General features: G+C 46.5%; 1 protein-coding gene across 9 annotated transcripts in view; it reads left to right on the forward strand.

The window, feature by feature from the left end:
- Positions 1-13,502, forward strand: part of RBM33 (RNA binding motif protein 33) — a 110,965-nt gene that overhangs the window by 83,511 nt on the left and 13,952 nt on the right. For 6 of the 9 annotated variants that reach the window (XM_061415297.1, XM_061415299.1, XM_061415301.1 and 3 more), the window contains one exon: positions 13,281-13,490. In XM_061415297.1, coding sequence (XP_061271281.1) covers positions 13,281-13,490 — 210 coding nt within the window. The remainder of the gene's footprint in view (positions 1-13,280; positions 13,491-13,502) is intronic. The other 3 variants (XM_061415298.1, XM_061415300.1, XM_061415305.1) reach the window with 1 other exon arrangement.

Here is a 13,502-nt window from a genome sequence, read left to right on the forward strand (position 1 = left end):
GCCAGTGCACTCTGGGCTCTGGGGGACTAGGAGGTGCAGGGCGCGGCTCTGCTGTTACGGGCAGTCTTCAACTGATGAACGCCTGGTCTTCAGAAGAATTTATTTGCTTCAATTTTTGCTCTTTTGCACTAATGGAAGACAATATGTTTTTTATATCAGATCATATTCTGAAATCATGCTGTATGATTTTACAATACACAGGAAAACAACAGAGGAATTTTACATGGAAGTAGTTATCTGCCAAACGTTGAAGTGGTTTTTTAGCTCTTCTTAATCCTTAAGTTTTAAGTTAACTACCCAACGTGTCCTGTGAATTAAGAATTTTTTTTATTCCAGTTCATTTCAGTCGCTCAGTCGTGTCTGACTCTTTGCGACCCCATGAATCGCAGCACGCCAGGCCTCCCTGTCCCTTACCAACTCCCAGAGTTCACTCAGACTCACATCCATCAAGTCAGTGATGCCATCCAGCCATCTCATCCTCTGGCCTCCCCTTCTCCTCCTGCCCCCAATCCCTCCCAGCATCAGAGTCTTTTCCAGTGAGTCAACTCTTCACAGGAGGTGGCCAAAGTACTGGAGTTTCAGCTTTAGCATCATTCCTTCCAAAGAAATCCCAGGGCTGATCTCCTTCAGAACGGACTGGTTGGATTTCCTTGCAGTCCAAGGGACTCTCAAGAGTCTTCTCCAACACCACAGTTCAAAAGCATCAATTCTTTGGCGCTCAGCCTTTTTCACAGTCCAACTCTCACATCCATACATGACCACAGGAAAAACCATAGCCTTGACTAGACGGATCTTTGTTGGCAAAGTAATGTCTCTGCTTTTGAATATGCTGTCTAGGTTGGACATAACTTTCCTTCCAAGGAGTAAGCATCTTTTAATTTCATGGCTGCAGTCCCCATCTGCAGTGATTTTGGCGCCCAAAAAAATAAAGTCTGACACTGTTTTCCACTGTTTCCCCATCTATTTCCCATGATGGGACCAGATGCCATGATCCTCGTTTTCTGAATGTTGAGCTTTAAGCCAACTTTTTCACTCTCCACTTTCACTTTCATCAAGAGGCTTTTTAGTTCCTCTTCACTTCTTTCATATGGGTGGTGTCATCTTCATATCTGAGGTTATTGATATTTCTCCCGGCAATCTTGATTCCAGCTTGTGCTTCTATTCCAGTAATGCCTCCATATTGGCAACTTCTGCCTTTTCAGAGGATAGTGGTCTCTTGTTTGTATCTCTGGAGTAGAATAGTGTTTCCCTCATGTCCTGGGTTGTTGTTGTTGTGTGTGTGTGTGTGTGTGTGTGTGTGTTTTCGTGGGTAGGAACTGTTTGTAAGAGAACATATCCGTTGTGCAAAAAGGAGACCGTTTAAGTGCTAAACTAAGTACCCTCTCATTTTCCCTCTTCCTCCTGCCCCTGCTGGTCTTTGTCCCTTCGCAGGGACTGAAGTGTTAATGCCCAGGACTGTGTTGTGTCGCGCACCTGGAGCTGAACTGGCCACCCCGGTGAGGGTCTGGCAGGGGCTTCCTCTCTGGGAGGATTGACTTGTGTGCTGCATCTGTGGAGAATGTTATTTATGCATTTCAGGTTTATAATTACTCGTTTAATAAAAGCATCTCATTGTCAGCCAGTCCATGTTCTTGTATTTTGCTATGATTCCAGGCCTTCTTCACCTTCTGTTAGTACCAGAGTGTATGTTTTGTTCATAAAATTTCCTACAGAAATTTACTCTTCAGAGAGTTTTATTTCCTTCACTTTTTTTTTTTTAACCTAAACTGGCATCTAATGTATTAATTAAATTATTCTTTGCATTCATTGGTCTCTGTACAGAACACTGAATTATCATGGTACGTAAAGCTGTTTAGAAATTATGCGTTGGTGGTGATCAGAGTCAAAATATGCATCTACAGAATTTTTAAAGAAGACAGAATTTTCTTGACAGTCTTATTCTGATATACAAATTGAAAATATATTACAATTTAAATTAGGTTTCTCTAGGTGAGCTTTTACCTGTGAGGCAATGGTGAATCAACGAGAACTTCTCTTTTTGTCATTTTCCATATTTTATTATCTCTAATTAAATAATTTTTCTTTGGATTTTATTAAATTGGGTTTTTTAAAAGGTGAAAGAGCCTGAGTCTTAAGACTAGGATTTTCAGTCTGCCCTTTCATTAATCATATTGTCTTTAAAGTGATTTTAATTCATACTGATCATCCAGGGAGACTCTCTGGTCTTTTTGTATTGTTCCTCTTTGTTAGAGTTCATGCATTATGGACATGGGAAGTGTTTTCAGGAAGGACGTAACAGAGAGCCTTTTTTGATGTTGGCTCTCGCAGTCAGGTGAGCAGGGTCGTGGTCTGGGTTGAAAGCTCACAGAGCCGGCCCTCACGTTCTTCGAGGGCGGTCTTGGGCATTGTGTGTGTTGTTGGCCGTCCTGAGGTTATGTGTGTGGAGCGTGGGGATTGAGGCCCTTGTCACCAGGGCAGAGTGCACACGTGTGTACCTGAGGGCGGGGCGAGGTGAGAATGACAGGGCTGTGGATGAGAGAGGCCCGTGGCTGGATGCTGGTCTCTTATGTATTTCTTTGGGACCTTTCCAACACAGAGAAGGTACTTTATAAATGTCCATTTTCTTTTCAGAATGCTCCTAAGGCCCTGTCTAGAAACACATTTCATGATTTTATGCCGTATAAAAAGTGGTGGCTACTGCTTATCAAGTATTATCAAGCAGACTGCTTACCAAGTACAGTCGCTGCTTAGCATGTATTCACAGCAGCCTTACAGGTTAGCTGTATTATTTCCCTTTTACAGTTAAGTAAATTGCGTGTCGGAGAGGTTGTATTAGTTGCCCAGGGCCACTCAGCCACTAACTGGTAGAGTGAGGCCTCTGAGTCTTGTGCTTTCTACTGTTATTTATAATAGTTGTTTTGCTGCTCCTCTTCCCCATGTGTTCCTTAGTTCTAAGTTAGGGAGAATAGTCTACTGTTTCCAGTGAGTATATGGTAATCAGGGTTGATTCAGAACATCTTCAGGGGGCTTTCTAGAGTAAGGGAGGGATCATGTTTCATGTCGCTTGCCAACCCTGGTTGGTGGCGACCAGCCCTGAGAATTTTGGGAAGTGTTTGGAGGTACAGCAGAGTACCCTGAGTGGTGAGTGTGGAGTGGCCTGGTACGTTTGGGTGATCACCTGGCCACTAGCCTGGTACGGAGAATTGAAGTGGGTGACGGTGCCCGGTGGAGGGCGCTGGGACGTGCTCTGTGCTATAAATGTGTCTTAGAACGTTTCTGTATAAATCAGAGTGGGTCAGATTTTTATTTAAAACTTTGGGTTGAAATCATGACGGGAACTTGAAATTTAGAGAGACCTTTTGTTATGAGGCACACGAAATCTCTCTGTGAATTTTTGTTTTCCCCCACTTGTATTTTATTGTCTGGATTTATTAGGTGAGACTTAAAAAGGAACACATTAACACTGCTTTTAAAGAGTATTACATATCATCAACTATTGCTTGTAAAATTTAGTGTGCCTCCCCGAATATTGTAATCACCTTAAAGAATTTCATTTGATGGAATGGTTCTATTTTTATTACTTAAAACATAGGAATATTCTCCATTTGCTCACTTCTCAGAAAGCTACTTTTAAGTATTTAATTCTCAGAAAGCAAAAGAGAGCAATCTTGTTAAATCATAGCTGCTGACGTCCCCTGGTGGACCAGTGGTGAGGACTGCACCCTTGCTGCCCAGGGACTGGCTTCAGTCCCTGGGCGGGGAGCTGATCCTGTAAGCCCCGTGGCATGCCCCTCCTCCGAGCGTCACAACTGTTCATGACCAGCGCATAGTCCAGAAAAGCTCTTCAGGTTCTAACTGAGCATACGTAAAAATACAAACTGATCAGTGTAACTTACTGTAGTCTTCCCCGGTCATGATTTGTGATTAAACGCCAGAAAAAAGAAAGAAGAGCATGTGCCAGGAGAAATTCAGGAGTTTAATTGGGCCTGCAGCTCTGTCTTTCAGTTTAGGGGAAACAGGGAACCTGTGAGGTGTGTGTATCGGGCCACCTGGCCTGCGTGAGCACCAGTGTGACCCGGGGTCTCAGTGTCATGGGGAGGCAAGTGCCTGTGCCCAGCCCAGGGTGCCAGCTCAGTACCTGCGTTCCTTCTGTGACCCGGGGTCTCGGTGTCACCGGGAGGCGAGTGCCCGTGCCCAGCCCAGGGTGCTGGTCAGTGCCTGCGTTCCTTCTGTGACCTGGGGTCTCGGTGTCACCGGGAGGCGAGTGCCCGTGCCCAGCCCAGGGTGCCAGCTCAGTACCTGCGTTCCTTCTGTGACCCGGGGTCTCGGTGGCACCGGTGCTGAGCTACTTACCTGTGTTACTCAGGGATGCTCAGTATTACTACCGTTCCTTTAGTTAAGGGCAGGAAGAATGCCTTCTTCCACTGTGCTTTACTGGAGGAAGAAATGGCGACCCGCTGCATCTTCTTGCCTGGAAAATCCCACGGACAGAGGAGCCCGGTGGGCTACAGTCCATGGGGTCGCAAAGAATCAAGACATGGCTGTTCTTTAAGAAAGTGAAAGTGGAATTCAGCTGCTTTATTCTGATTGAGGTAATGAAATGTTAAGAATTTGCCAGCAGATTAAGGGAGGAGCCCTTAGTTGTGCCGACCACTCAGGAGGAGAGGGGCACCGAGCGTCTGAGCAGGGGAGCCCGCCTCCGGGCGGGAGACTCAGAGCTCCATGCCTACGGTCCCAGCTTGTGTGGGGCTCTTGCTTCAGGGGGTTGCCCTGCATTTGTAGATTTCTTCTTCCTCGAAAGTTATTGTCAGGTTTTCTTTAGAGGTGGTAGAGGAGGTAAAATGTGTACAATCCTGGTCCTCTTTTGTGGAGTAGAGGCATTTTTTGATAAAATACAATCTCAATTTAAGAGGCGTTGCAAGATTAGTAAAACATCTGCCGGATTTACTAGAGAGAGCAGCATTGGTCCACGCTTGGGGACTCTGGTCTGAGGAGGAGTCACCGGCAGAGGTGGAAGCGGCCCCGCTCGCTGCCCCGTCGTCCCTGTCGTCCCGAGGTCCAGCCGCTGCTCCCGCAGTGCCGTCTCTCTCTCGGCCCCGCCCACATGCACATGCCTGGGCTCCCGGTGCAGCCTCTGCCCTCTCTCAGAGCTGTGTCCCAGTCAGTGCTCCTAACTGAGGCTGGGTTTCCTCCTTGGTTCATTTAAGAAGCAGCTGTTGATGACACTAGTAAGTAAGGTTGCTCTGTGTGTGTGTGTGTGTGTGTGTGTGTGCGTGCGTGCGTGTGCGAGCGTGTGGGCGCGCTCAGTGGAGTCCCGGCTCTCTGTGACCCATGGACTGTAGCAGGCTCCTTCCTCTGTCCATGGGATTCTCAGGCAAGAATGCCAGAGTAGCTTGCCATTTCCTCCTCCAGGGGATCTTCCCACCCAGGGATCAAATGCAGTCTGCTTGACAGGTGGAGCCACCAAGGAAGCCCTCTCTAGTAAGCAAAAGTAACGCCAGAAGTACCATGAATCCCTGTTAGTTCTTCTGGCTGCCTTTTCATGCTGAAATTTACAGTCTGCTCCCACATTCCTCTACTCCGTTTACAAGATGGGATCGTGTCACGCATCTGTTTGGTGAGTTGGCGGTGCTGACACGTTCTAAGGGAGCCCCAGGCCAAGGCAGGGCAAGGCTGAGCTTACGGGTGTCACTGCATCACGCAGCCAGCTGCCCGACCAGGAGGAGGGCTCAGCTGACCACCTCACTGGTTTCTGGCAGAAGCCGACTTGATGCCATGGTTTTGCACAGCACCTGGGAGCCGAGAACATTCTAGAGGACCAGGGTAAAGCAGGTCTGGTGGAAGTGAGTCAGAAACGAGACAGTCAAGGACAGGCCTGCAGCGGGCCTGTGACAGGGAAGCCCTTCTGGGAGGAAGCCCTTCTGGGAGGCCGAGTTGGGGAAACCGTGCTGACACAGGGAAGAGAGCCAGGAGATGCCCTGCCTGGGCAGACGGGGCCGGGGGAACGGCCCGACTCCCGGCTTGCTGACTGCAGTTCCCCTTTCCCTGCTGTCCATCCCTCTCCGGTAGGCAGAGTGGTCTCTTCTGTCTCCTGATCATTTCCCTGTTAGAGGTGCTGGTGAGTTCAGATGGTGGGAAAGCAGAAACACAGGCCTGAGGAAGAATGGGTCATGTGTCTTGAACAGTCACTTGTTCGGTAAGATGTGTATTCTAGACTTTTCTTGGAGGAGAAGCCGCTGTATGGTAATACTTATTTTTAAGAACTTTAAAATACTTTAGTGGGAAGAACTGATAACTTCTAGAGACATGACCTTTTAATCATTCTTAAACACGTGACCTCTTCATTTGGGCAAAGTGGACTGTAGTTCATTAGAGGACAGAAGTCAGTCTTAATGAATCAGAATGTCTACACGTTCATTTATGGGTGTTTTTATGCATATGCTGTTTCCGAGTGAGATGAGTGGTTAAATCAGAAAGAGTTCATCTGTAATTAGAAATCAGGGTTTGCTCACCCACCTTCTTCAGCAGAAAGAAATCTGCTTCCTCCAGTGACCTGGGTGCCTTCCCTGTCCTCACACCTAGCAGCTGGCAAGAGCGGGAGACGGGTCTTCTGCACAGGGATGTCGCCTCGTGCTCTGAAGGAGGTCCTTCTCCACTGCCCGTCCTGGGAAACTGGAGACGCCTCGTTGGCCTGGCACCTTGCTTTGTTTCTCCAAAGGCCAGTCAATTTTGCTTTTAAACGATTTCCCCAAACCTGCCTAGTCTCAGAAAGTAGAATGTTGAGAGTGAGAGCACTTGCGTCACTGCGCAGTGGTAGAGCCCTACAGAGAGGTCGGTGTGCCTGCTGGTGGGTCCTTTTCCTTTCTCCAGGAAGCCAAGCCCTGGGGCGGTGCCTTTAGTCTCAGCGGATTTTGTTTCAGTTCAGCCAATGTAGACCTATTACTGATTAGGAAGCGTTTTAGGTTTAAGTTGTTGGTTACACGTTTTGCATGCTTGCCATATATAAGGATAATTTATTGTAGAGACTAGGTGAACACTGCACGTGCGAATTGTTCTCACCTTGAATCATACTGTAGCAGTTTAAGTAGGGGATTGACCCAGGAGCCTGGAGAACAACGTTATTTCTATTCACTTCTCCTTTAAACAGCAGTCTCAAAGACAAAATAGAGCCTTAAATGCATTGGTGTTGAGAAACTTTGCGTAGCATGCAGATCATTTATTGTCCAGATTCCGAGTGAGCTCTCTAAAGAGCACAGGCTAGACCCAGTATTGTTGCAGCTAATAGGAGCCGCTCGTGAGGTCTGTGGGCTGCAGATGAGCAGCGCTGCGCTGACAGTGAAGCAGGCCTTATCGGCAGGAGAATTCATAAGAGGCTGCCCTGGGACCCCAGCCACTGTCCTGCCGTGTGTCCCGACAATGTTATCTGTCCTCTCAGCGCGGAGTATCACGTATCTGTCATGAGTACAGAAATTAATTTAATGTCACCTGAAGACATGCAATTAATCTTTTAGAGGTTTTCATAATACCTTTACAGAAAGAGTTGCCAGTTTGGCGGATTTGGATTTTAGGGTTTAGAAGAAGATAAGGAAAATTAATTTTTCATCAGGGTTAATACAAGCTAGCAGGGCCACAAAAGCTGAGAAAAATGGTTGGGGAATTTGTCAAGTGTTGTCACTCTCGAATAATGCTGCTTAACGTCTGATAGGTGTAATCAAGAGTTGAGATTTCTATAGAGAGGGATTAATCAATTTGCTCACCAGTGAATGCAAGTCAGTGATATCACTTCTTCATGGGATTTAAGAATGAAAATAAGATTTGATCTGTCAAACTGCAGGACGCCCTGACAGTATCAGTCGGCATTTTTATCTATACATTTAAGCCATTTGTTATAAGTAAATTTGTCCTGCTAATGTTGGTGGCTGCAAACCTCATTTTTGGGTAACGATGAAGCTGATAAAAAGTATTCCTTAAGCTTACTTAATTCAGGAAGTGCCTCTTATATTTAAGAAAAACTACTCTCAAAAGGCACTTTTTACAGTATTCATTAAAAGATAAATCATTTGTGGAAAAAAGCCAGCAAAATATTTCCAGTTTGGTCTAAGACGGGCCACTTCTTTTCTCTTCATCTGTTCTGGAGGAAGTAAAAGAAGTTTAAGGTCATGTCTAAACATACTAGTGTGTAAGGAATTTAAAGCGGAACCGTGCTGCCCTAGAGAAATTCACTTGCAAGGTGAATTTCCTTTCTTTGAGTGGCTGGAATCTGCCATGCACAGACGACTAGTAATTTCCTTACATTAAGACAGTATGTTTCTAAAAGTCCTCGTTTGAATTGACAGTATCTTTAAATTTACATAACTGAACACTAACAATTTTGGGATGTCTTTTCAGTGCTGTTAACTATTATGTGTGAGTTGTAGAAGACTTGTAAGTCAATGGGTGGGTTCCGTTTGGGTTGGTTCTAAACAGTCACCGTTTTTCTTCTGTGTCTCTGTGTGAGAATAGGTGTGAAAACATGTTTCTGGCCGCAGCCTAGAAATTCGCAGGTTGACTGTTTGCTAGTGTTAACGGGAGTGACTCTGGGATTTAGAAATTCCCCTGAGAACTAGCTTTTCGTAGTGCTGTTTTGAAAGAAAATAATTGTTCTCTCAGTTGGAAGAAAAGCAGCACTGTCTTTCTTACAAAATAAAAAAACTTGTTACTTATATTTAAGGCTTGAGTCCTCAGCATGATTTTCAGAAAAAAGTCAAAGCAGCGTATTACAGTAAGCCTTCATTTCCTTAAAATGATGTGACTGAGTGATGGTCAGTCCCTTTGTTTCCAGCCCTGCTAAAAATCGTTATGTTGGATGTTAAGAATAAGCTCCTGCCTACGAGGTCGTCTGAAGTCCATGCTTTGGACCCACCAGGACAGGAAGTCCCGGTAGCACTCAGTGTGTGAGTGAGAACAGTAGTGTTTACTTTGAAGGAGATCGAGGGAAACAGACCCAAATGTACTTCTTGTCAACTGGGAGACATTCAGAAAGCAGCTCTGTGCATCCTCCCTGGGCAGAGCATGGGGAATGATACCAAGACTCTGGTGACTAAGAGCCTAGGGGGCCGTGGGCATTGCTGTTTTGAAGTTTCTTCCGTCATCTAGCTACAGGGGCTGTAAAGCACTGTCCTGTTGTGAATGTGAGTAACTCTAGAGCTTGCTCAGGCCTCCCCCCACTCGTGTGAGCAGATGATAGCTGTTTTTCCTAAAAGTTGGGCTTTTGTCATAACCCCTGCCTGAAACATCCCTGTATCTTGCTCCTCGCTGACTCGTTAAGTGCTCGTCGTCTGCCTGCTCTGTGCCGATCGTCTTCTGTTCCTCTTCGGTCCTGAGGCTGCGTGGTGACCGGTGTCCCTGTGGGCTCCCCTTCTCGTGAGCATTGAAGAAAAAGAGTGCAGCTCCACGGCCTGGGCAGCCCGAGGACTGGAGGCGCTGCTGTGGCTCCCCACGAGGGCGGAGTCGGGGTGCTCACTGCGCTGGGGAGATGCAGGCCAGGCGAGGAGGCCCGTGTGGAGGAAGGAGCATGGTGCGGCCCAGACACGGCTCCTGTGTCATCTCAGGTGGTCTCAGAGAGTCCTAGACAGAGAGGCGCTTGTGACACTTGTTACCTGTGTTTCTGAGCTGTAGATGGAAAACAAGCCTACTTTAAACTCTTTCTTGAAAGGACAATAAAAGTTTAGAACTTGGGTTTTCAGGGTTTTTACGTGACCTAACATTGTCAGGTGTGAATTATCAGTCTCTTACTCAAAATGGCAGTAAAGAGAATTTTTATTACTTGCCAGTGTTTATTGACTAAATGTTTATGTTCTCAATTCCTAGTTTAAAAATCATCAGATCACCACAGTATAGTATATGTATCATCCAAATACATATAGTGTATACCTTAAAACAGGCACACCCTACTTTTGGTACAAGCTCTTCGTTTTAAATAAAAGTGACTGTCTGGATTGTCTACGTTTTTAGTTTTGGGTTGCTAAAGAAAAATTTTATGACAGTACTGCTCATTGTCCGTCGTATATATAGACATCATTCCTTTTAGGGCACTTGTAGTAGCTAACTGCTGATTCCTGCAGCGTGGTGGAATGTTTGCTGAGGCCCGCATCATCGCACTGACAGGGGCACTGCCCCAGGATCCTGATAGCACAGGCTTTCTTCATAGCACTTTCAGACGACTTAGTTTTTAGATGCCTGGTCTACTGTTTATTGTTTTATTCAGTAAATATCTCAGTGCCATCTGCATGCACCAGAAATTTTGGCTTGGTGAATAAAAACAGATTCACCAAAATGCAAATCACTGGTTTCTCTAGACACCTAAAAATGGCATATGCTTTAGTTGTCCTCAGACTTCACCCTCCTCTCGGGAGCTTCCAGTGAGTCCCTAAGTGGAGGACTTTCCCATAGAGGTAACCATACACAGCGGGTTCATTTATCCACATTCGTGAGAAAGGCAGACGTTGGAGGGGAATCAGTCAATAGACTGTTCGGGAGCTGAGCTGTGTGGAGAATTTAGTGACCCAGTGCTTCCTGCGTGTAAGACACAGCCTCTGGTGGGACCTGGGGCTAGTGTGATGTGTCTGCCCCTGTAGAAAAAAAAAAAAAAGATGTTTTAAAGAACAGCAAAACTTAACCCTTGCAGAGTGAATTTATGAACCATATACTAACATAATTTCAATGTGATTTTAGGTAGATTAATAAATAATAGATTACTGGCTCTTAACAATTAGGAATATGTGTGTATATCCTAAAAATGTTCAGCTTTTTACTATAGAAAAATTTCAAGCATATACAGAACTGGAGAGAGTTCACATAGCTTTTCCAGACTTCTCATTAACTTTATGTGAATTGTGGTCCCACAGAACGGCCTGGCCTGCCTTTCCGTAGGGCTTCCATTTTCCTTTGGGGGTGCTTCTCCATCAGGCTGGAGTAACTCGCCGCAGGATCACATTTTAGGCAGTTCCTGATGACAGAATGTAGGGGTACCCTCCGCTTCAGCTGTCCTCAGCCCTGGCTGGACGTCACTGGAAGAGCCTTAAGATACGCTCGCGTCTGGGCTCCCACTCAGGACAGTGTGACTGAGTGGCTCTCGACTAAAGCCCAGGAACAGTAACATCTGAAAGCTGCCCAGGTGACCGACGTGTAGGTTGACACCCTTGGCTTGTCTCAGGCCAAGTGTGATGTGAGCTCTCGGCTTTGGCAGATGTCCTTTATCAGGTTGACAGAAGACCCTTCTGTTCCTAGTTCATCAAGAATTTTCATTATGAATGCCTTTCTTGTATCAGTGCAGATGGTCATGTGGTCTTTTCCTCCACTAATGTGGTCTGTAAATTGATTTTTTAATGTTAAACCAACCTTGCATTCCTGGGATAAATCTTACATGGGTATGGTGTATGATCCTCTGAATTTAGCTTGCTGACATTTTAATGAGAATTTTTTTCATATATATATATATATATATATATATATACACACATATTTATTTATTTATGAGGGATAGTCTTCTGTGGCTTTTGTTTCTTTTTTGTCTTTGATTTTTGTATCCCAGAAAAACAGGCTTCAAATATGAGTCAGAAAGTTGTTCCTCCCCTTCTGCCTTCTGAACAAGACTCTGTAGAACTTGTAGTCTCTCTGTCTTAAATATTTGATAGAATTCACCAGAGAATCCATTTGGGCCCGGGTTTTTCTTTGTGGAAGGTTTTTAATGATCGATTCGATGTCTTCTTAGATTTCCAGATTTTCTCTTTCTTCTTGAATCAGTTTTGGTATCTTGCATCTTGCCTGGAAAATCCCATGGACAGAGGAGCCTGGCGGACTGCAGTTCATGGGGTCTCAAAGAGTTGGACGCGACTGAGTGACGGAGCACACAGCACATCTTTTATGGAATTTGTCCATTTCGTCTAAGTTCCCTGATTCTGTTGGTATAAAGTTGTTCAAAATATTCTTTTACATTTCGGTAATGCCACTTTTCATGCATTGGAGAAGGCAGTGGCAACCCACTCCAGTGCTCTTGCCTGGAGAATGCCAGGGACGGGAAGCCTGGTGGGCTGCCGTCTGTGGGGTCGCACAGAGTCGGACACGACTGAAGCGACTCAGCAGTGCCACTTTTATTTCTGATTTCGGTAATTTGTGTCCTTCTTCTCTTTTCCTTAGTTTAGTGAAGCTTTACTGGTCTCAGGAAAGTCAGTGCTTGACTTTTCCCTGTTGTTTCTCTGTTTACCATGCCCTGGCTTTTCTCTGTGATCTTATTTCCTTCTCTTCACTTTTGGATTTGGTTTCCTATTTGTTTCCTAGTTTCTTGTGATAACAGGTCAGATTCTTGATTTTAGATCTGTTTTCCTTCCTGATGTCACTGCTTTAGTTGCAGCCTCTCGATTCTGATGTGTTGTATTTTTATTTTCATTCAGAATGCCTTCTGCTCGGTGTCTGTCCTCTTTCCACCTCCGAGCCTGGTCTCCTGGCTGGCGGCCGTGGTGCCCCCGCGCTCAGGGGCCGGCCGGTGCTCAGGAGGCAGCGCCGCCCAGTGCCTGGCCTCGGCCCTGCGGTCCCCGCTCCACTCAGCTCTTCTCCCTGCTGTCCCCCGCGGTTCCCTGTCTGCCCTGGGGGGCTTGTCTAGGCCTCCAGTAACTGATTTCTAGAGTTTCTTCACACCATTTTGTGGATTCCCAGCTCGTCTGTTTTTGTCCCAAACAGCACTGAGGCTGGAGGCCAGCGTGCATGTGGGGACTTGTGACTCAAGAGGGGAGGGGTGACTGGGTGCTGTCAGCCTGTGGGTGCTGCGGGGAGCCCCACTGTTGAGGGTTGTATCTGTAGGGAGGATGTGCTAGGATGTGCCCAGGGGCTGTCGGGAAGATGACCCACTTTCATGAGGTTTGAAAGGGAGTTAAAAGTTCAAAGCAACTGCTGATGCATACTATCAGATTTTCAAAAGGATGCCTCTAACAATGGAAAAGGCATGTCAAGCGTGAACTATTTTTAAAGTTAAGCAGTATTTCATTGAACTAAAGAGGACCTACTTTAATAATTACAGATCTCTTGAGTGGATCCAGTAATTAAAGGTCTTAGATTTAAATTTGATAAAGGCTCTTTAACCTTAACGCCTGTCAGGTGAGCGTGTCCTTTCCGTAGTGGCCCTCATGAGATGGCCGGTGGGTGGGCCCACCCTTGGTTGAGCAGTGATCGAGGTGGACCCCGGTGCTGGGGAGGGAGGCTTGCTTGTGCAGACACTGACCAGCGCGCTGCCTTGTCTGTTTCAGCAGGGAGGAGAGAGCGACGGCTTTTTTCACCCAGAGGGCCAGCCTCAGCGGATCCCTCAGCCCCCAGAGGTGAGGCAGCAGCCCGCCCGCAAGGTGACACTGACCAAGGGGGCCCTCCAGCAGCCCCAGCACCCTGCATTGGGGGCCCACATGCACGCGGCCGGCCCGCCAGGCATCAAGAGCATCCAGGGGATCCACCCAGCCAAGAAGGTGCGGCCCAGC

This window comes from Bos javanicus, chromosome 4, assembly GCF_032452875.1.
Source record: "Bos javanicus breed banteng chromosome 4, ARS-OSU_banteng_1.0, whole genome shotgun sequence".
Taxonomy (NCBI): Eukaryota; Metazoa; Chordata; class Mammalia; order Artiodactyla; family Bovidae; genus Bos; species Bos javanicus.